The sequence below is a fragment of the Ascaphus truei genome, chromosome 23 (assembly GCF_040206685.1).
Source record: "Ascaphus truei isolate aAscTru1 chromosome 23, aAscTru1.hap1, whole genome shotgun sequence".
NCBI classification, from domain to species: domain Eukaryota; kingdom Metazoa; phylum Chordata; class Amphibia; order Anura; family Ascaphidae; genus Ascaphus; species Ascaphus truei.
Window position 1 is genome coordinate 1,122,161 of NC_134505.1, and position 23,090 is coordinate 1,145,250.

The window sequence follows — 23,090 nt, forward strand, 5'->3', positions numbered from 1 at the left end:
GCTATTGGACAAAATACCGTTGGAATAATTATTTTTTACATGATGTCATTTGTCTGCTAAATCCTTTTTGTAATGTGTCCCGCTTTCTACTTTTTTAAGATCTGGTTTCACCCCCCCCTCCCCCTCCTGCACTACCGTGTTGCTGTTGACGGGTAGCCATTTTCCTGGTTACCTCAGACGGCTGCGTGTCTGTTTATGCCCTCGTGTTACTCTGACTGGCTCTCGCTCTGCTTCCTGGGTCAGAGGTCAGAGTGGTGACATCACATGACAGTGGCATTTCTCCCCCCCCGTCCCCCCCGATGATGTAGATGTCCAAATATGGGGTTGTACCTCATGGCGGGGGCCCTATATAACCATATTCGGTCATATACATCCTCGGGGTGTGTGTGGGAAGCTAGTGGTGTTTGTGGGGTGGCGGAAGGTATGTTTTTAAGTAAAAGACGAGGGGTGAATATGGTGTTTATAATTAAGAAAGTAGATGTGCGAGAGTTGGGAAGATACATGTGGAGTGTGCAGGGCCGCGGACGGCTTTCCCAGGGCCCAGGACTACAGTTTCCACCGACCCCCAGTGTCGGTGGCTGTGTGAGACCTCCCTCTCCATCTCTCACTCGCCTCTCTCTACCCCACCTCCCCGGCTCAAGCTTGCCTGTGCTGTCTTCCATGGTCAAATAAGGGGCTTCAACAGCTCGGTTTCCCTCCCATCCAGACTGTAATTATTACATTCCTCTCGCTCTCCTTACCTGGAGGACTCCGGGACGGCGCCGAACAGCCTGCCCAACTTCCAGCGCAGGGGCGGGGCCACAGAGAGAGAGACACACACACACACACACAGAGAGGCACACACACACACACACAGAGAGGCACACACACAGAGAGGTACACACACACACAGAGAGGCACACACACACACACACAGAGACACACACACACAGAGACACACAAACACAGAGACACACACACACAGAGAGGCACACACACACACACACAGAGACAAACACATACACACACACACAGACACACAGAGAGACACACAGAGAGAGACACACACACACACAGAGAGAGACACACACACACAGAGACGCACACACACACAGAGAGGCACACACACACAGAGGCACACACACACACACACACACACACAGAGGCACACACACACAGAGAGGCACACACACACACACACACACAGAGACACACACACACACACAGAGGCACACACACACAGAGACACACACACAGACCCACACAGAGGGAGACACAGAGACACACACACACACACAGAGACACACACACACAGACACACACACACACACACACAGACACACACACAAACACAGAGACACACACACAAACACAGAGACACACACAGACACAGAGACACACACAGACACACAGACACACACAGAGACACACACACACACACAGAGAGAGGCACACACACACACACACACACACACACACACACACACACACACACACAGAGACACACACACACACACACACACACACACACAGAGACACACACACACACACAGAGAGAGACACACAGAGAGACACACATAGAGGCCCACACAGACACACATACAGAGAGAAAGACACACAGACACAGACAGAGGCGCACACACACAGACACACACACACACACACACACACAGACACACAGAGAGAGACACAGACACAGAGGCACACACACAGACACACACAAACACTATTTTCATATATTTTATTAGACAAACTTTACAGACGCATTTAATAAATTTTGTAGCAAGCTGCTTGCGTTTAATATACAGCAGATTTGTTTAACATCGGGGTATAAATCTCTCATCTATAAATGAATTGAGACCGTCAAAATGTACATGTTTCATTCTATTCTAATGTCGCACAAAGCAAACCCCATTTAACTCCCATTCTCCTGCAGCATTGACCTTTTCAAGGGCCTAGCTCGGGACCGCCATCAGGGGGCCAGTACCGGGACAGCTACCCTGGGCCTGGTGGCTGAAGGGGCCCCCACCCGGCCAAACCCACAAGTTGGGCCCAACCAGAAGACGGTTGCGATTTCCGGGATTGCCCGAGCATTCCTGGGGCCTTCCTCTGCCGTTCCCACCGTAGAAACGGGTTGGGCCCAAGTGGGAAACAGGTGGGCCCTCTCCCCACCGCTCGACAGGCTCCCCGATCGCCCCTACCCTCCCACTCTATGACCTTGTTGAGCGTCCCTCCACCCCTGGAGAAGCTCTCGGCACACAACCCCTCTCCAACCTTCATTAAGATGGGGCCCTGGGGTTACATTTTGTGTCCCGGGTGCATACAAGCTGGTGGCGAGGCCTACTCTGGCTTCAAGGTGTAACAAAGGGAATATACTTGAATGCAAGGTAAGTCGTGGAAAGATCCATGAATTTCTAATGAGGGAAGCATATTATGTGTAGAGCGGTATTGTCTGTGGGGTCAAACTCAGTACCGGGGTTCTAGGAAGTACAAGGTGTATTAGTAATATGGCTAAAGGTCCAGCGTCTCTCAGGACAAGGTTACATATACACAGGGGACCTGCTTTGTGTTGTGCTCATGGCAAGTTAATGACCCAAACTAAAGTAGTCTAAATCTGAGGGGGCAATGTGCTACCTCAAGCTTTGGGGACCCCACTAACGAAGAGGTGTTTCATTTATTTATTTTTTAAACTTTTACGAGTGCTTGCCAAGAAAGGGAAAAAAAAAAACCAATGATGGCTGCCGGGTCAACCAATCGGAAGCTGCGATGTCATCTCACAGCTTCTAGAGTGAGGCTGACCTCCCCAGTGGCCATGTTGTTTTCTTCCAGACACGAATATAATCAAACTTTGATTAACGGTGAATTAAACCTTAAATTTGGTCCACATTCTGCCCCCCCCCCCCCCCCCAAAAAATAAAAATAAAAATATAGCCGCCAGGATCATCAATAGGAAGCATTTTCTGGTGACATCACAACTTCTTGTTTGCCCCAGCGTGGGAGGAAGGACGAAGCCGACGGCCATTTTGATTAGCCGAAAGGAAGCAAGGATCATGGCACATTAAAAGGTAGATTTCTCAGGAGCTTGAGGGTGGATCTTCATCTTTGAAAACAAAGCAATATTGGACCAAACCAGGTTGACGTGTTCCAAATAATTCTCTTTAACGTCAAAAAAGCAATTTTTTGGATCCAGATACACTGGGGGATTTGTTTAGCTATCATTGGAAGTTATTTTCCAACTTCATCACGTGGGAAAAACGTAAGCTGAACCAGTGGGGGGGAAAAAAAACGTTTGCTCCCGATTTTATCAAGGGGAAAACCTTTTTGATAAATATGGTGGCCTTTGTTTACCCTGGTTTTCCCACCCGGGAGACCTTACTATGAAGATTCTGTAAATACAAGATAGCGTCTGGATCTACGGTGATGACACTAGATTGTATTTCTGAATCGTTCCAACTGGTATCCTACAGGAAGATGTGGGCCGGCAGTTGACTTCCATCGTTTTCACTCGATTCCATTTTCCTTCAGCTGCCAATACACATTTTTGATGTAGTAAGAATCGGGGTATCCATTTCTGTGGAAGCAAAAGGGAGATTGGAATAATTAATGGCATTGCAGGCTGTTCTGACGGGTTTCATCTTTTGCCAGACCCGATGACGTAGCCGCCACCGCATTGGGTCTGACGTCTAAGACACCTCCTGCCTCCATTCACTTAAATGGGCCGTAAGAGGTCTCTTCTTGGCGTCAGAAGGTGTCTTATGGAAGGTGTCTCATCTGCCAAGCCCAGGAAGGCATGTCTCAGAAGTCTACTTGACGCTCCTTGTCCCTAACCCAGGACATGTCATTCATTTAGGGACTAGAAGTCTGGAAGGGTCTTCTCTAAGAGCACAATCTCTTGTCCACTAGTAGCTACGCTCCTGCTTTTACTTACTTAATTTTTCCTCCATCTGGAGATGTTTTATGAGGGATATTATTCCAGGTCACTTTGTCCTTGGATCCCATGGACTGGATTTTGAAGGTAAGCCCTTGGTTAAGAGCCGCATCCAGCAGGAGCAGAAGCTTCCTCCCGTCACGGTTATCAGGGAGATAAGCTTCGAATCGGTCTCCTTGGTATGGACTTCCTGGGTGAGGGTGTCCAGCCTTAGTAAACAAAGGATTAAGTGAAGGAGCAGGTGGAGAGTCGAGGACAACACTATTTCTTACACAAGTGAGTTACTGTACTGTATATCTACACATCTCATTTACACCGAGAGACCCAGGGACTGAACCCATACCTGTGCACCAACACCCTAACCACTATTCCACTCGTCCTCTTTGACAGGCTTGGCCAGTCTCGGGTCTATCCAACATCTCCATTGAAATGAACATATGTGTATATAGAACTATAATTGGTCTATTACAAGGTATGTGTGACAAATCTATACATAGAACATACAGTATAACATTGGTAAATAAAGTGAATATACCGTGTGTGTGTGTGAGTGAGTGTGTGAGTCCAGGCTCATGGCTACTGTCCCACACCCACAGTCTCTCCTACCAACCGTGGTGTCCAAGCCCTGCCATCTACTGTCCCACACCCACAGTCTCTCCTACCAACCGTGGTGTCCAAGCCCTGCCATCTACTGTCCCACACCCACAGTCACTCCTACCAACCGTGGTGTCCAAGCCCTGCCATCTACTGTCCCACACCCACAGTCACTCCTACCAACCATGGTGTCCAAGCACTGCCATCTACTGTCCCACACCCACAGTCTCTCCTACCAACCATGGTGTCCAAGCCCTGCCATCTACTGTCCCACACCCACAGTCTCTCCTACCAACCATGGTGTCCAAGCCCTGCCATCTACTGTCCCACACCCGCAGTCTCTCCTACCAACCATGGTGTCCAAGCCCTGCCATCTACTGCACTTATTCCCTCACCTGCTGTCTCTGCAACTCTCCCAACATCTCGCTTAGATTGTAAGCTCTGCGGGGCAGGGATTTCCTTTCCTGTTATCTGACTTTGCTGCACTTATTGTACTTATTGTATTGTTATAATTCCCTGCGTTGTATGGTTTCTTTTGTAAAGCTGTGAGTACACTATGGGCGATATATATATATATAATATATTTTATTATTAATATATATACATTGTCAACAATTCTAATATTTTGTGTATATAGATAGATATATAGATAAAACAACCTTTATATAAGTTCATATATGAAATTAATATTAAGCGCATATATATGTTTTATGTGTTGGGGTGGTCCCTTCTCCAGCAATCACAGTACCACTACTTTTGTTTGATGACATTTTAAGTGCTACCCTACCCATCCCAACAGTTTATACACAGTAAATCTCCGAAGGATCTCATAGATGCTGCAGAATATACACATTATGCCACCTACTGGCCAAAGGCAGTACAGTCAAAGTCTCTTCTCTTGTGAGATGGTTTCCCAACACGTAGGGGTGGTCGCCCTATGGAGATCCTAGAAGGTGGGGGCCTTAGACGTTTCCTGTATGTGAGGAGCCGAGCCCAGTCGGACTTCCAGGGATTCCGTAAGTGGATCCCATGTACATCCCAATTACCTGCCCGAAAACGTGTAGCTCAATGTACCTTTCCTGGTACAATATCTTGGATACGAACTTGGCTCTCAATGCATTTTTAATGGACTTTGGACCATAAAAGGTCATACCATCCTTCAACCCTAAAGTGTCAACCTTCCATCCTACGTGACAGAGACACAAACATGGACTACAACAAGTACAGTATTATGCTGCCCTGAGCACTTACCCCCTGCACCCCATCCGGTACATCATATATGATCTTCAGAGAAGGGTGTCGTTCGTATCCCTGTAAACTCAGGCTCATCGTTGTGTGCGTCATGGTGACCTTGATGTTGTCGTTGGCATTTGGTGTTGAAGAACCGAGACAAACCTGGCACGCATAATTTGTCGATGAAAGGCAGTTATTACACAAGGAGTGACCACATGAAACTTTGATCGTTACGTAATCGTTCTTACACCGATCACAGCTTGTATCTGTGTTCTCCGCCTCTTGGCCAACTGCAGGACTTCTCAACTCGGCAGCGCTAGTCTCCTCTTGGAGTGTGAGATCCTTATTAAGAATGAGATTCTCTTGCTTACAGTCCTCTCCAACTTCCCTTGACGTTAACATAACTCTTTCTTTGACATCTTGTGTTGGAGAGTTAATTTGGTGAGGCAATGACTGGTATGTATTATCGTGAATGTGAACGTGGCTTCTGAAACCTACTGTGTCATCCTCAAAACTATCTTTTGTTCTACTCTTATCCAACTGGAATTTATTCGGAAGGGCCCTTTTAGCTTTATAGAGATCTGGTTCCTCAATAAATGTATCCACTTTTGAGAAATCTTGAAGTTCTTTTGGGTGTGTAGGACTTTGTATGTCTGAGGGGCTACTTTCTTGAGAAGAAGACTTTGGGTATTTAAATAAGTTGGTACTTGCATCACCCATAGCTGTCAATTTGTAGTCTCCTACCAAAAATATGTTCTGGTCAGTGTCACCCAGGTTCCCCAAACCTTTGATCCCTTGAAACTGGCTGGTTTCTGAGGCAACATCACCGGTTCTTGTATCAGAAGACGGTGTCCGGGATTGCGAATTGGTGTGCAGAGAATCAGAAAGGAATTCCGAAGAATGACACTTTGAATGCTGGAAATCCAGACCATGATCATGGCTCCTGTTGTCAAGCACATCTGGTTCATTCCCCGGTTCAATCTTCTCGGGACTTCCCAAGGAGACTTGACTATCGTTCGCCAAAGATGAGGACCAAAGGCTGGGAGACATCCTTTTGCTTTCTAAAAATCGCCTGTGTTCCTCGTACACGTTTGACTGGATCTCTTTGGGGTACGTGAGGTCCATCTTATATTTCTCCAGCCTAATTCGAAGTTTATTAGAGCATTTCAGAAATGCACTGCACAAACTTTCTAAAGCTCTGTCACCTGGGCCTTGGACCTCAAGCACAGAGTAGCTGAAAGATTGGAAGGTAGTATTGATGCTTAGTTCGTTATACAAAGATTGAATACTTTCCTTTGCTAAGAGCAACTTGGATCTGTTGGTCGCTTTGAGCTTTAAAATAGTGAAATCTTTCTTTTGCTCCTCACTCAATAATACTCCACTACACATCACTTCAATGTCCGATTTGTGAAGATCCTTCATGTAGGACCAGACCATATGGTTCACAAAAACAAAATCATCTGTAGCTATCAAATCCTCATGTTGTGCCGTGGCACTGTCTTTAAGATAATCTTGGACCACATCCACTTGTCTGTCGGACACGGAGCCATCCCTAGAATATACACGAGAGAAGCTATTTGATCTCCTGAGGGTGGTTTTGGTTTCCGAAGCCTTATAATCCACAGGATAAGTGTTCATATCCGTTAGACTTGAGTATTGAAGTTCACTTGATGGGTTGAAAAGTGGGAGAGGCTTCACTGGACCTACACCTCTGGAGGTCCAAGTTCTCTGACTCATCCCATCTTTTTCTGCATTCGGTGAAGGGATAACATCCCATCCTTTGACCTGTGTTGTGCTCTTGTCTGTAGCTTTAGCTTGTGAAACACCATCATCCTCATCTTTAACCAGAGGCTCTTCCCTCACATAGCGCCGTAATGAGTCTGCATTCTGGTCTGGCCGTTCACCTTTCTCATACTCCTTCTCTTGCAGCCGTCTCTCGGTGTTGGCCGGTTGCTCCATGTACTTGGTGGCTCCCGCAGGTTCCCATTGTGGCGAAGAAATTAAAGATTTGGGAGGGTTGAACCGGGCGGCTATTTTGTTGTCTCCCTTGGCTTCAGAACTGGCATATCTATGAGAGTGAGGCTTGGACTCCATCAATGGTCTAGTCTTGGGCTTCCTCTGGTTCAATGCCACTTGGGCACCAGAAAACATTTCTGAAATTTTCAGAGATTTAGGGATATCCTTTTGAAACTGTATATCATTAATGTATTGCTTGGCTAGAGTAACATCCGCAGCGTTGCCAATAAAGTACAAATATCTCTCATCTTCATGGCAAAGGAGCATGGGGAATAGCTTTTGAAGGTCTCTGAACAATGTCTTCATACGATCCCTATCACCTTTTATCTCTTTTTTACTTATCTGCTCTTTCCGAAGCTCCAGTTCCAATCCTTGGTAAAGAAGCAAGAGATCGCCTCGTGCATTCGACATGTCTATCGCTTGGCCATGGATCTCAGCTGCCGCCTGGAGATATAGACTGGTGATGCCTTCAGAGCTGGCATCCACTGCTTGAACTTGGTGCTTGTATAATATGTGCTGATACTCATCGTTGTGAAAGGTCAGCATGTACTTGTAGATATCAGAGTCCCAGATTAGAGGGTCTGCAACTTGTTCAATGGGGTCTCCCCTTGATGGATATTTCTTCAAATCGGCTCCGGCATAAAGGGTACTGTGGACTTGGTCTTCAGTCTGTCTCTGCAAGATGGTGTCTCTGAGTTGAGGTGAGGGGGAGTTGTGTTTGGCTTTGAAATGTTCTTTGCTCTCCACTTCCGGTGGACCTCTCTTTGAGTCTTCACATCCAAGGCCTACTATCTTCAAGATCTCCTGGCTCAAGGTTTGAATCTTTGTGTAGGCCCCGCTTACCGTGCATGTTTTCTCCTCATGATCAAAGTTGAAGAGGACATCTTTGTGGATCTTGCTCAAACACTTCATGGGGTTTTTATAGCCTTCTGGAAACTTTTTGTAATTTACAGTGAGAGACGATTTCAGAAACACCTAAAAAAAAAAAAACAAACAAAAGAACATGTCAGAGATTGCATTGGCACATCCAGTGGGTGCTCATTTGTGTGTCACTACCCAGAATCCTTTTCTGCCTCGCATGGAAATGGGCTGAAATGAAGAAGGTTTGGGGACCTGTGAAAAACATGCAGATACACAATCGTGGGTTCTGTCTTTGGATGTAGGGATTTTGTCTGTAAGGTTTTTAATTCTGTATCTCTTCATCCCAGACTTGTCAGCTGTAAAATGTTTAAAGAATCTACTTAAATGAGCAATCCACCTGGCCCCATTTTTGGGTTTACGTATCTGAGATGCATGTGCCATAGTTTGCATTTCAGGGACCCCCCAGAATCTCTGGAGAGGATGGGATGAGGGAAAGTGTGGGAGCGACGTGGAGAAGAGAGACTGTAACCGCAGGACCTGGGAGATCACTGGGGAGACTTCATCCAGCAGTGGGGAGACACGGGCTGGAGAGGATGGGATGAGGGAATGTGTGGGAGCGACGTGGAGAAGAGAGGCTGTAACCGCAGGACCTGGGAGATCACTGGGGAGGCTTCATCCAGCAGTGGGGAGACACGGGCTGGAGAGGATGGGATGAGGGTATGTGTGGGTGCGACATGGAGAAGAGAGGCTGTAACCGCAGGACCTGGGAGATCACTGGGGAGGCTCCATCCAGCAGTGGGGAGACACGGGCTGGAGAGGATGGGATGAGGGAATGTGTGGGTGCGACATGGAGAAGAGAGGCTGTAACCGCAGGACCTGGGAGATCACTGGGGAGGCTTCATCCAGCAGTGGGGAGACACGGGCTGGGGAGGATGGGATGAGGGAATGTGTGGGAGCAACGTGGAGAAGAAAGGCTGTAACCGCAGGACCTGGGAGGTCACTGGGGGGGCTTTGTACAGCAGTGAGGAGGCCAGGGACGATGATATATATATATACACATATTTATTTATATTTAATATATATATGTATTTATTTATGTAATATATATATATATATATATTATTTTTTATTTTTTAAGCATTGCAGGACTCTGGCAGCAAAAGGGTTACATACCCCCCCCCTCCCCCTCTCCTGAACAAAAACAGCTGTTTCAACCCGATAACAGGAATTCCTCCCTTTTTCAGTCCCTGAAAACCTTAAACAAATATATATGTGAAATAGGAAAGCAAGGACCATATCCTGTCTTCTTCCCGTGTTTCACCCGTATCATATACCCTACACGAGCCAGTCTCTCTGTCTCTCTCTCGCTCCCTTTTCCCACACACTGTTGTCTCAGCAGATAAGACGCGGGGCGGTCGGAACCCCACTATTATCATTAGAACCTCCTGGCGCTGATAATATGACGGTGTGGTGGATCACCCATCATTTTTTTTTTTTTTTTAATCCTTTCTGAGAAGCAGTGAGTGGGCCAATTATTCGCTCCGAGTTTGTATCCGCCGCGAAACTGGCGTTTTTATTTTTTTTTGGTTAAAAAAAATAAGGAATTTTTGACAATTAGACAAAGTTCCAAAAAAGTTTTTTTTTTTTTTCTATTAAATAAAATATTCGAAATTGGAGAATATTCGAAAAATACGCAGGTAGGGGGGGGGGAGGGAGGTGCTCAATCTTTTCCCCCTGCGCCCCCCCCCCCATCCCCCCACTTTACCTTGGCTCCGGCATTCTGACGTCACGATGCCATGGCAGCGCAGCGTCCCGTGACACCCCCCCTCCCCGCCTCCACATTGCCATGGCAACGTGTCTTCAGAAGCCGTGTAGACCAAGCAGTGTCTTAGTAGCCCTTCCTTTGTACATTCTCCGTTGATGTCCTACTTGAGACATGGTCTTCGCAACGGAACACTAGGTGAGGTCTCACCAATGATCTACAAGGTGGCATCACCACCCCTCTCTTTCGGCTGCTAATGCCCCCATCAGATTACACGGCAAATAGTTGGTGGTACCAAAGTGTGATCATTTGGATAACAATCCCATCATCCCGACTCCATCACGTCTGGAAGAGAAGAACCGGCAATTGTGGCATGATCTACCGTGAGCGCCATATTAGGGCCATCAGCATGGTTCCAAATATACCTATTGGTATGTCAACAATGAGTGCCGGTCCTCCTGGCATCTCCTGGGGTGTGATGGGTGGGTACTTTACCTCATCGGGTTCCAGCTTGTCAGAGGGCTCGCTAACTTTCAGAAGATATGACTTCCCGTTCATGGTGAGCATGTGATCCTTGACTTGAAGGACCCTCTCAACCACTGTGGAAAGAGAGCACAATAAAACCGGTTGGCTAAGAGGTCTACGTTGATTTTCATAGGCTCTCCTTCTACAATAAACAAATGTCTTCATAGACATTCGTGGGATCCCCCTCTACAATACATTATTTGTCTACATTTACTTGTATAGTAATACCCACTCTACAAGAAATAGTTTGTCCCCAAAGTCTGTCATGGGAACCCACTCTACAGAAAATAATTTGTCCCCAAAGTCTGTCATGGGAACCCCTCTACAGAAAATAATTTGTTCCCAAAGTCTTTCACGGAAATCCATCTACAGAAAATAATTTGTCCCCAAAGTCTTTCATGGAAACCCATCTACAGAAAATAATTTGTCCCCAAAGTCTTTCATGGGAAACCCCTCTACAGAAAATAATTTGTCCCCAAAGTCTTTCATGGGAACCCCTCTACAGAAAATTGCTTGTAGACTTTCATGGAGTCCTCTTCTTGGCATCAAATCTCCAGTGCCTTTTCTCCGAACCCCACCATCCCCCCCAACCCAAATGTTCTCTCCTCACACTTTGAGACACTGTTCCCAAAGTTCACACAGACTCCACTTACAAAGACCCATCTTCGGTCCAGATCTGTTCTGAACTATATATATATATTTTTTTTATTTTTTTTTAATTATTATTTTCATTTTTATCATAACATGTTCCCTGGAAAGATAAATTAAAATACACATCTCCTTTTCCAAGTATTCGTGTCAATGCAGCTTGAGTACTTTGGTATTAGGCGAGATACCTTCTGTATTTGGACTAACCCTTGATACTTTAGGACAAGCTTTCGAGAGTTCTCCTCTCTTCCTCAGGTCAATCTATACTGATTTGCCCATTTTATTTTGCAGGGAACGGGACTACCACTTTTGATCCATGTATATTGAGTGATTTTACAGTGCCCTAGATCGGAACTTAACTCACAAGTTTATGAATTCCACGCCAACATCATCATCCCTGTTATTAAGCGCACAAAAAAAAATCCAACATTTTGAAAACATCTTAATATCGTCATTGATCCCATGAAAGTCTTCCATATACAGCTCAACCCCCTTATAACGCTGCGCTTGGGGATCCAAAGAATCACACCGCGTTATAAGCGGATGGCGTTAGAAATAACGTACCATTGTATGCGTTGTACAATAAAGTATTTACAATACCAATAATCGTGTTGTAAAGTATTCATAAATACGATAAATTGGGAGCCCACGCGTGCACCGCGATATAAGCGGATCCGCGTTGTAACGGATCGCGCTATAACAGAGTTGGGCTGTATTAATGTAATGAGACTTAAAGTAAATATTGGACAATGTTGGTTTCCTTGAAAATGTAGAAGAATTTCCTTTTCATCTGGGCCACAGAATGTCAGTCAAGTGGTTACATAACCTAATGCCCACCCTATCCATTGTTTAGAGCCACTCAAGATAAGGAGGGGGGAGAGAGGGGGTACAGTCAGATGGTACAGTTGTTCGTGGATTGGTGACACCGCTTGGCAGCACCTCTCCACCCCAATCTTACCTTTGGCTTCTTCAAATGTGACCAAGGCGTAAGCCGGAGGTCCCGGCAGGATCTCGATCTCTTCCGGATCTCCCCCTCCATTGCGGTGCCGCAGGAAGTGGATGGTGAGTTTGTCCTTGGCGCGCTCGGCGGGGATATCCGTGGGAATTCCGTCCACCCGCACCCTCTTTCTCTCCATGGCTGTACGGTCTTGAAGTCAACTGTGGGGATAAACCAGTTACCTGCTTGTCCCTTCTCCCAGGATCATTCCCAAGCTAGAACTTCTCTACGGAGTCGCCGAGCCCCGTATGCCACTCCTCTTCCAGCTCTTGTGGGTTATGAAAAGTGGTCACATCATGCCAGCGCATGAATGGAACATGGCTATGAAGACTATCTTACTCGTTGGCTGTTCTGGTCGGCGGCAACTTATTTTGGGCTGGGAGAGAGTGGGAGAATATCTCCTGGAAAGCCTGAAGTAAGACTTGCGTCATTCTACAACCATGTACCTGTCGTTTCAGGGAAGCACTAGAACATATTGCTGTTTTCGCAAGACAACTGGCGCCCAAAAAGAGTAGAAGAATCTCTGTGCTTTATCTCTACCCACGAAGCTCCGATTGGTCACTTAACATGACGTTAATCTAACTAGACCTCGTGCTAAGACGAACGGTGTATCTTCGATGGACAATAACCTGTTTTTTCCCCATACAGAGCGTAGCAGTAACTATAACGCCCGTTAGTTAAAATGAGATGCAGGTGAGACGTTATCATCACATGGCACGCCCACTAACGCCCGGTAAGGATAACGCGAGGACGTGACGCTACGTTAGTTAGGTCAGGGTGTGGGTGTAACCCCACAGTGAGGCGTTATCATCACGTGGCACGCCCACTAACGCCCGGTAAGGATAACGCGGGGACGTGATGCTACGTTAGTTAGGGCAGGGTGTGGGTGTAACCCCACAGTGAGGCGTTATCATCACGTGGCACGCCCACTAACGCCCGGTAAGGATAACGCGGGGACGTGACGCTACGTTAGTTAGGTCAGACCTAGCCGTGGCGTCACTCACACCCAGACCCTGATATAGCGCTGTTACAGGGTGTGGGTGTGACCCTGCAGCGAGGTGATATAACTAACGTAGCGTTATCTCCCCCTCTCCTCTCTTCCCCAGCGGGAGTAGAAACCCCTCTTTCCCGGGGGGGCTGGGCGGGAGTAACACTAAGACACACTTACCCTCCCGTTACCGGGAGATAACACAACATTGTGCTACAATAACGTGACGGTAACCCTCTGCTGATGAGATGTAGGACGGGGCGCTGTGCTCGCATATAATGAGCTGTGAGGATGCGCGTTACCCTCCGGGAACATCACGTCCAATGTTATTGTTTTTCTACCTCACATCAAGTTGTGTTCCTGACTCCACGGGGCACGGTGGATCTGGTCCAATATACATTTTGGTAAACACAGAAATGTGTTTTAGTGATACACGGGATACGGAACACATTTTTCTACGAATTTATGAGCCAAAAGCGAGCTCATCGCTATAAACCCGGTTACCAAGCAGTTGTTTTGGAATTGGTTGGAATAATAAAAAATTCCGAGCAGGCCCGAAGCCTGCAGTAGATTGTCCACATGGGTAACTCCTGCTGCTGCTCGGAACTCCACTTGGCCGCCATTTTTTTAAACACTTTGCTGCCTGGCAGGTCCCTCTGAGAGCGAAGGGATAGGGAAATCCTCTGGCATCCTCTTAGTTGGGGGCCAGCCAGGCTGAGAGGGGGCAGGAGCCATGGGGGCAAGGATGCTGCCTTGTAGGGTGATAGGTTGGGGCTTCAGTCAGCTGTGTAGGACTCGTGGACTTAGTCAGTGTGCCTGCCACGTGCCATCTGGTGGGGGGTTCTATTGTCACAGCTTTGGGTATTGGGGGGTAGCATGGCCTCCCTGGTGTGGCCAATTATCGGGGGGCTGACTAGGTAGGTGGAGGTGGGAGACACTGGAAGGATGCCAGGTACCCCGGTGTTTGAGGACTGGGGTTTTGAGGAGACCTCTTTTGGCAGGTACCTTGGTATGGCCCTTTTGGGTGGACCCGCCTGGTGTTCCGGTTGGGTGTTGAGATGGTAGGGCCGAGCCAGGCCCCCCAATTAGTTTGTCCTTAAATAAACAGCTATGGTCAGCTTGCTCCAATTTGTCTTGAGTGTTAATTCCAGTCAGGTTGGGTGCGGCCTGGGTAGGGGATGTCCCATGCACATCCGAGTCTGCCATTGTTACCGTCGTACTTTTAGTGAAGTGCCAAGAAACCACGAGCAAGGTAAACACAACAGATCGTCTCTGTGGCAACATCTGGTGCTCTATGTAACGGAAGAAGTCTTAGCTTTTCTTTACAACCACATGGGCAGCTCCAGAGAGGACCTACCTGCGCTAACAGGGATGTATTTAATGGGTTAAAGGGTCAGTCCCACGTAGGGGCAAAGTGACCTAATGACAGGGACGTGTTTAATGGGTTAAAGGGACAGTCCCACGTAGGGGCAAAGTGACCTAATGACAGGGACGTGTTTAATGGGTTAAAGGGTCAGTCCCATGTAGGGGCAAAGTGACCTAATGACAGGGACGTGTTTAATGGGTTAAAGGGACAGTCCCACGTAGGGGCAAAGTGACCTAATGACAGGGGCGTGTTTAATGGGATAAAGGGACAGTCCCACGTAGGGGCAAATTGACCTAATGACAGGGACGTGTTTAATGGGTTAAAGGGTCAGTCCCACGTAGGGGCAAAGTGACCTAATGACAGGAACGTGGTTAAAGGGTCAGTCCCACGTAGGGGCAAAGTGGCCTAATGACATGGACGTGGTTAAAGGGTCAACCCCACGTAGGGGCAAAGTGACCTAATGACAGGGACGTGTTTAATGGGTTAAAGGGTTAGTCCCACGTAGGGGCAAAGTGACCTAATGACAGGGACGTGTTTAATGGGTTAAAGGGTCAGTCCCACGTAGGGGCAAAGTGACCTAATGACAGGGATGTGTTTAATGGGTTAAAGGGTCAGTCCCACGTAGGGTTAAAGGGTCAGTCCCACGTAGGGGCAAAGTGACCTAATGACAGGGACGTGGTTAATGGGTTAAAGGGTCAGTCCCACGTAGGGGCAAAGTGACCTAATGACAGGGACGTGTTTAATGGGTTAAAGGGGCAGTCCCACGTAGGGGCAAAGTGACCTAATGACAGGTACGTGTTTAATGGGTTAAAGGGTCAATCCCACGTAGGGGCAAAGTGACCTAATGACAGGGACGTGTTTAATGGGTTAAAGGGACAGTCCCACGTAGCGGCGGATTTTACAATCCGGCGCCCCTAGGCACTTCGCCGTGGCGGCCGCCCTCCTCCTCCTTCCGAATCACAGCGTCAAAGGGCGGCGCCGACATCGGCAATGTGACGTTGCGTTGCCATGGTAAAGCAACGTTGTGATGTCATTTGATACCCCGATGGCAACGAGACAATGGGTGACGTCACGATTCCGAAGGAGGAGGAGGCCGGCAGCAAGGAGATGGCCGCCACCGCTGAGCGCCTTCCCATCAGGCTCGATAGGCCCGAGAGCGCGGCAAATGTAGATGGGGGCGGCCATTTTGCCCAGAGAGGTAATAGCGGTATACACATACACGCCCAGAGAGGTAATACCGGTATACACATACACGCCCAGAGAGGTAATACCGGTATACACATACACGCCCAGAGAGGTAATACCGGTATACACAGACACGCCCAGAGAGGTAATACCTGTATACACATACACGCCCAGAGAGGTAATACCGGTATACACATACACGCCCAGAGAGGTAATACCGGTATACACATACACGCCCAGAGAGGTAATACCGGTATATACATACACGCCCAGAGAGGTAATACCGGTATACACATACACGCCCAGAGAGGTAATACCGGTATACACATACACACCCATAGAGGTAATACCGGTATATACATACACGCCCAGAGAGGTAATACCGGTATACACATACACACCCAGAGAGGTAATACCGGTATACACATACACGCCCAGAGAGGCAATACCGGTATACCCGTACACGTTCAGAGAGGTAATACCGGTATACACATACACCCCCAGAGAGGTAATACCGGTATACACATACACGCCCAGAGAGGTAATACCGGTATACACATACACGCCCAGAGAGGTAATACCGGTATACACATACACACCCAGAGAGGTAATACCGGTATACACATACACGCCCAGAGAGCTAATACCGGTATACACATACACGCCCAGAGAGGTAATACCGGTATACACATGCACGCCCAGAGAGGTAATACCGGTATACACATACACGCCCAGAGAGGTAATACCGGTATACACATACACGCCCAGAGAGGTAATACCGATATACACATACACACCCAGAGAGGTAATACCGGTATACACATACACGCCCAGAGAGGTACTACCGGTATACACATACACGCCCAGAGAGGTAATACCGGTATACACGTACACGCCCAGAGAGGTAATACCGGTATACACATACACACACCAGAGAGGTAATACCGGTATACACATACACGCCCAGAGAGGTAATACCGGTATACACATACACGCCCAGAGAGGTAATACCGGTATACACATACACGCCCAGAGAGGTAATACCGGTATACACATACACCCCCAGAGAGGTACTACCGGTATACATATACACGCCCAGAGAGGTAATACCGGTATACACATACACACCCAGAGAGGTAATACAGGTATACACATACACACCCAGATAGGTAATACCGGTATACACAGACACGCCCAGAGAGGTAATACCGGTATACACATACACGCCCAGAGAGGTAATACTGGTATACACAGACACGCCCAGAGAGGTAATACCGGTATACACATACACGCCCAGAGAGGTAATACCGGTATACACATACACGCCCAGAGAGGTAATACCGGTATACACATACATGCCCAGAGAGGTAATACCGGTATACACATACACGCCCAGAGAGGTAATACCGGTATACACATACACGCCCACAGAGGTAATACCGGTATACTCATACACGCCCAGAGAGGTAATACCGGTATACACATACACGCCCAGAGACGTAATACCGGTATACACATACACGCCCAGAGAGGTAATACCGGTATACACATACACGCCCAGAGAGGTAATACCGGTATCCACATACACGCCCAGAGAGGTAATACCGGTATACACATACACGCCCAGAGAGGTAATACCGGTATACACATACACACCCAGAGAGGTAATACCGGTATACACATACACACCCAGAGAGGTAATACCGGTATACACATACACCCCCAGAGAGGTACTACCGGTATACACATACACGCCCAGAGAGGTAATACCGGTATATACATACACGCCCAGAGAGGTAATACCGGTATATACATACACACCCAGAGAGGTAATACCGGTATATACATACACGCCCAGAGAGGTAATACCGGTATACACATACACGCCCAGAGAGGTAATACCGGTATATACATACACCCCCAGAGAGGTACTACCGGTATACACATACACGCCCAGAGAGGTAATACCGGTATACACATACACGCCCAGAGAGGTAATACCGGTATACACATACACACCCAGAGAGGTAATACAGGTATACACATACACACCCAGATAGGTAATACTGGTATACACATACACGCCCAGAGAGGTAATACCGGTATACACATACACGCCCAGAGAGGTAATACCGGTATACACATACACGCCCAGAGAGGTAATACCGGTATACACATACACGCCCAGAGAGTTAATACCGGTATACACATACACGCCCAGAGAGGTAATACCGGTATACATATACACGCCCAGAGAGGTAATACCGGTATACACATACACGCCCAGAGAGGTAATACCGGTATACACATACACACACCAGAGAGGTAATACCGGTATACACATACACACCCAGAGAGGTAATACAGGTATACACATACACACCCAGATAGGTAATACTGGTATACACATACACGCCCAGAGAGGTAATACCGGTATACACAGACACGCCCAGAGAGGTAATACCGGTATACACATACACGCCCAGAGAGGTAATACCGGTATACACATACACGCCCAGAGAGTTAATACCGGTATACACGTACACGCCCAGAGAGGTAATACCGGTATACACATACACGCCCAGAGAGGTAATACCGGTATACACATACACACCAGAGAGGTAATACCGGTATACACATACACGCCCAGAGAGGTAATACCGGTATACACATACACGCCCAGAGAGGTAATACCGGTATACACATACACGCCCAGAGAGGTAATACCGGTATACACATACACGCCCAGAGAGGTAATACCGGTATACACGTACACGCCCAGAGAGGTAATACCGGTATACACGTACACGCCCAGAGAGGTAATACCGGTATACACGTACACGCCCAGAGAGGTAATACCGGTATACACATACACGCCCAGAGAGGTAATACCGATATACACATACACGCCCAGAGAGGTAATACCGGTATACACATACACGCCCAGAGAGGTAACACCGGTATACACATACACACCCAGAGAGGTAATACCCGTATACACATACACGCCCAGAGAGGTAATACCGGTATACACGTACACGCCCAGAGAGTTAATACCGGTATACACGTACACGCCCAGAGAGGTAATACCGGTATACACGTACACACACCAGAGAGGTAATACCGGTATACACATACACGCCCAGAGAGGTAATACCGCTATACACATACACACCCAGAGAGGTAATACCGGTATTCACATACACACCCAGAGAGGTAATACCGGTATACACATACATACCCAGAGAGGTAATACCGGTATACACATACACACCCAGAGAGGTAATATCGGTATACACATACACGCCCAGAGAGGTAATACCGGTATACACATACACACCCAGAGAGGTAATACCGCTATACACATACACGCCCAGAGAGGTAATACCGGTATACACTTACACACCCAGAGAGGTAATACCGATATACACATACACGCCCAGAGAGGTAATACCGGTATACACATACACGCCCAGAGAGGTAATACCGGTATACACATACACGCCCAGAGAGGTAATACCGGTATACACTTACACACCCAGAGAGGTAATACCGATATACACATACACGCCCAGAGAGGTAATACCGGTATACACATACACGCCCAGAGAGGTAATACCGGTATACACATACACGCCCAGAGAGGTAATACCGGTATACACATACACCCCCAGAGAGGTACTACCGATATACACATACACGCCCAGAGAGGTAATACAGGTATACACATACACGCCAAGAGAGGTAATACCGATATACACATACACGCCCAGAGAGTTAATACCGGTATACACATACACCCCCAGAGAGGTACTACCGATATACACATACACGCCCAGAGAGGTAATACAGGTATACACATACACGCCCAGAGAGGTAATACCGGTATACACATACACGCCCAGAGAGGTAATACCGGTATACACATACACGCCCAGAGAGGTAATACCGGTATACACATACACACCCAGAGAGGTAATACCGGTATACACATACACGCCCAGAGAGGTAATACCGGTATACACATACACGCCCAGAGAGGTAATACCGGTATACACATACACGCCCAGAGAGGTAATACCCGTATACACATACATACCCAGAGAGGTAACACCGGTATACACATACACACCCAGAGAGGTAATACCGGTATACACATACACGCCCAGAGAGGTAATACCGGTATACACATACACGCCAAGAGAGGTAATACCGGTATACACGTACACGCCCAGAGAGATAATACCGGTATACACGTACACGCCCAGAGAGGTAATACAGGTATACACATGACTGGCACCGAGTGTGAAGCAGGAGAGGGAATGGCTCAGTGAGTAAAGACACTGACTGGCACCGAGTGTGAAGCAGGGGAAGGAGTGGCTCAGTGAGTAAAGATACTGACTGGCACTGAGTGTGAAGCAGGAGAGGGAGCGGCTCAGTGAGTAAAGACACTGACTGGCACTGAGTGTGAAGCAGGAGAGGGAGCGGCTCAGTGAGTAAAGACACTGACTGGCACTGAGTGTGAAGCAGGGGAAGGAGCGGCTCAGTGAGTAAAGACACTGACTGGCACTGAGCGTGAAGCAGGAGAAGGAGCGGCTCAGTGAGTAAAGACACTGACTGGCACTGAGCGTGAAGCAGGAGAGGGAGCGGCTCAGTGAGTAAAGACACTGACTGGCACTGAGCGTGAAGCAGGAGAAGGAGCGGCTCAGTGAGTAAAGACACTGACTGGCACTGAGTGTGAAGCACGAGAAGGAGCGGCTCAGTGAGTAAAGACACTGACTGGCACTGAGTGTGAAGCAGGAGAAGGAGCGGCTCAGTGAGTAAAGACACTGACTGGCACTGAGTGTGAAGCACGAGAAGGAGCGGCTCAGTGAGTAAAGACACTGACTGGCACTGAGTGTGAAGCAGGAGAAGGAGCGGCTCAGCGAGTAAAGACACTGACTGGCACTGAGTGTGAAGCACGAGAAGGAGCGGCGCAGTGAGTAAAGACACTGACTGGCACTGAGTGTGAAGCAGGAGAAGGAGCGGCTCAGTGAGAAAAGACACTGACTGACACTGAGTGTGAAGCACGAGAAGGAGCGGCGCAGTGAGTAAAGACACTGACTGGCACTGAGTGTGAAGCACGAGAAGGAGCGGCTCAGTGAGTAAAGACACTGACTGGCACTGAGTGTGAAGCAGGAGAGGGAGCGGCTCAGTGAGTAACCACACTGACTGGCACTGAGTGTGAAGCAGGGGAGCCTGGTTCAATTCCCGGTGTCGGCTCCTTGTGACCTTGGGCAAGTCATTTTATCTCCCTGTGCCTCAGGCACCAAAAACATAGATTGTAAGCTCCACGGGGCAGAGACCTGTGCCTGCAAAATGTCTCTGTAACGCGCTATACAAGAACATGCTGTTATTATTAGTTCCCGCTTACCTCTCTGAAAGGGGTGATTGTGGGTGCCGTACCCCTGGGGCGGTATTCCTTATCGGCAGAGGGTGAGTCTGAGCAGCGTCTCTCCCATCTCCTGCTCTTCTTTTCTGTTGTTATATACAGGAAGAGAGCAGAGCGCAGGAGGAAACGAGAAAAGAAAAAAACGCAGAAACGAAAGTGAAACTTTTCTTCTACAGGGGTGCCATACCTGTGCTCTGCCACTGGGCGGCGGTGTTGCGCTGCCATTGTGTCGTCACGTTCCCGTCTCCCCCCAAACCTCAAGCCGAAGGCTGTCTCTAAGCGGGTCTTCTGGTTCTACACTTCTTTGCCGTGCGAAGCAGCAAACGCATTGAGTGGGCTCATTTGATAACAGCATGTTCTTGTATAGCGCTGCTAGTTTTACGTAGCGGATTATAGAAACATTTTGCAGGCGCAGGTCCCTGCCCCGCAGAGCTTACAATCTATGTGTTTGGTGACTGAGGCACAGGGAGATACAGTGACGTGTCCACAGTCACAAGGAGCCGACGCCGGGAATTGAACCAGGCTCCCCTGCTTCACACTCAGTGTCGTTACTCACTGAGCCGCTCCCTCTCCTGCTTCACACTCAGTGCCAGTCAGTGTCTTTACTCACTGAGCCGCTCCCTCTCCTGCTTCACACTCAGTGCCAGTCAGTGTCTTTACTCACTGAGCTGCTCCTTCTCCTGCTTCACACTCAGTGCCAGTCAGTGTGGTTACTCACTGAGCCGCTCCTTCTCCTGCTTCACACTCAGTGCCAGTCAGTGTCTTTACTCACTGAGCCGCTCCTTCTGCTGCTTCACACTCAGTGCCAGTCAGTGTCTTTACTCACTGAGCCGCTCCCTCTCCTGCTTCCCACTCAGTGCCAGTCAGTGTCTTTACTCGCTGAGCCGCTCCTTCTCCTGCATCACACTCAGTGCCAGTCAGTGTCTTTACTCACTGAGCCGCTCCTTCTCCTGCGTCACACTCAGTGCCAGTCAGTGTCTTTACTCACTGAGCCGCTCCTTCTCCTGCGTCACACTCAGTGCCAGTCAGTGTCTTTACTCGCTGAGCCCCTCCTTCTCCTGCTTCACACTCAGTGCCAGTCAGTGTCTTTACTCACTGAGCCGCTCCCTCGCCTGCTTCACACTCAGTGCCAGTCAGTGTCTTTACTCACTGACCCGCTCCTTCTCCTGCTTCACACTCAGTGCCAGTCAGTGTCGTTACTCACTGAGCCGCTCCTTCGCCTGCTTCACACTCAGTGCCAGTCAGTGTCTTTACTCACTGAGCCGCTCCTTCTCCTGCTCCACACTCAGTGCCAGTCAGTGTCGTTACTCACTGAGCCGCTCCCTCTCCTGCTTCACACTCGGTGCCAGTCAGTGTCTTTACTCACTGAGCCGCTCCTTCTCCTGCTTCACACTCAGTGCCAGTCGGTGTCTATACTCACTGAGCCGCTCCCTCTCCTGCTTCACACTCGGTGCCAGTCAGTGTCTTTACTCACTGAGCCGCTCCTTCCCCTGCTTCACACTCAGTGCCAGTCAGTGTCTTTACTCACTGAGCCGCTCCTTCTCCTGCTTCACACTCAGTGCCAGTCAGTGTCTTTA

At 48.3% G+C, this 23,090-nt stretch overlaps 1 protein-coding gene across 1 annotated transcript; it reads right to left on the reverse strand.

The window, feature by feature from the left end:
• Nucleotides 1-1,706: 1,706 nt before the first annotated feature.
• On the reverse strand, nt 1,707-21,653 carry LOC142473008 (uncharacterized). The gene is made up of 6 exons (XM_075580157.1): nt 21,496-21,653; nt 12,505-12,704; nt 10,869-10,972; nt 5,753-8,725; nt 3,908-4,116; nt 1,707-3,550 (listed from the first exon to the last, which is right to left on the reverse strand). The coding sequence occupies exons 2-6, from the start codon at nt 12,680-12,682 to the stop codon at nt 3,481-3,483; spliced, it is 3,534 nt and encodes a 1,177-aa protein (XP_075436272.1). The 5' UTR covers nt 12,683-12,704; nt 21,496-21,653; the 3' UTR covers nt 1,707-3,480.
• Between the last annotated feature and the right edge of the window lie 1,437 nt (nt 21,654-23,090).

Coding starts and splice junctions, on each gene's coding strand:
- LOC142473008 (XM_075580157.1), bottom strand. CDS start 12,682: ATGGAGAGAAAGAGGGTGCGGGTGGACGGAATTCCCACGGATATCCCC. Junction 10,973..12,504: donor CACATTTGAAGAAGCCAAAG/GTAAGATTGGGG, acceptor CTCTTTCCACAG/TGGTTGAGAGGGTCCTTCAA. Junction 8,726..10,868: donor ACAAGCTGGAACCCGATGAG/GTAAAGTACCCA, acceptor TTTTTTTTTTAG/GTGTTTCTGAAATCGTCTCT.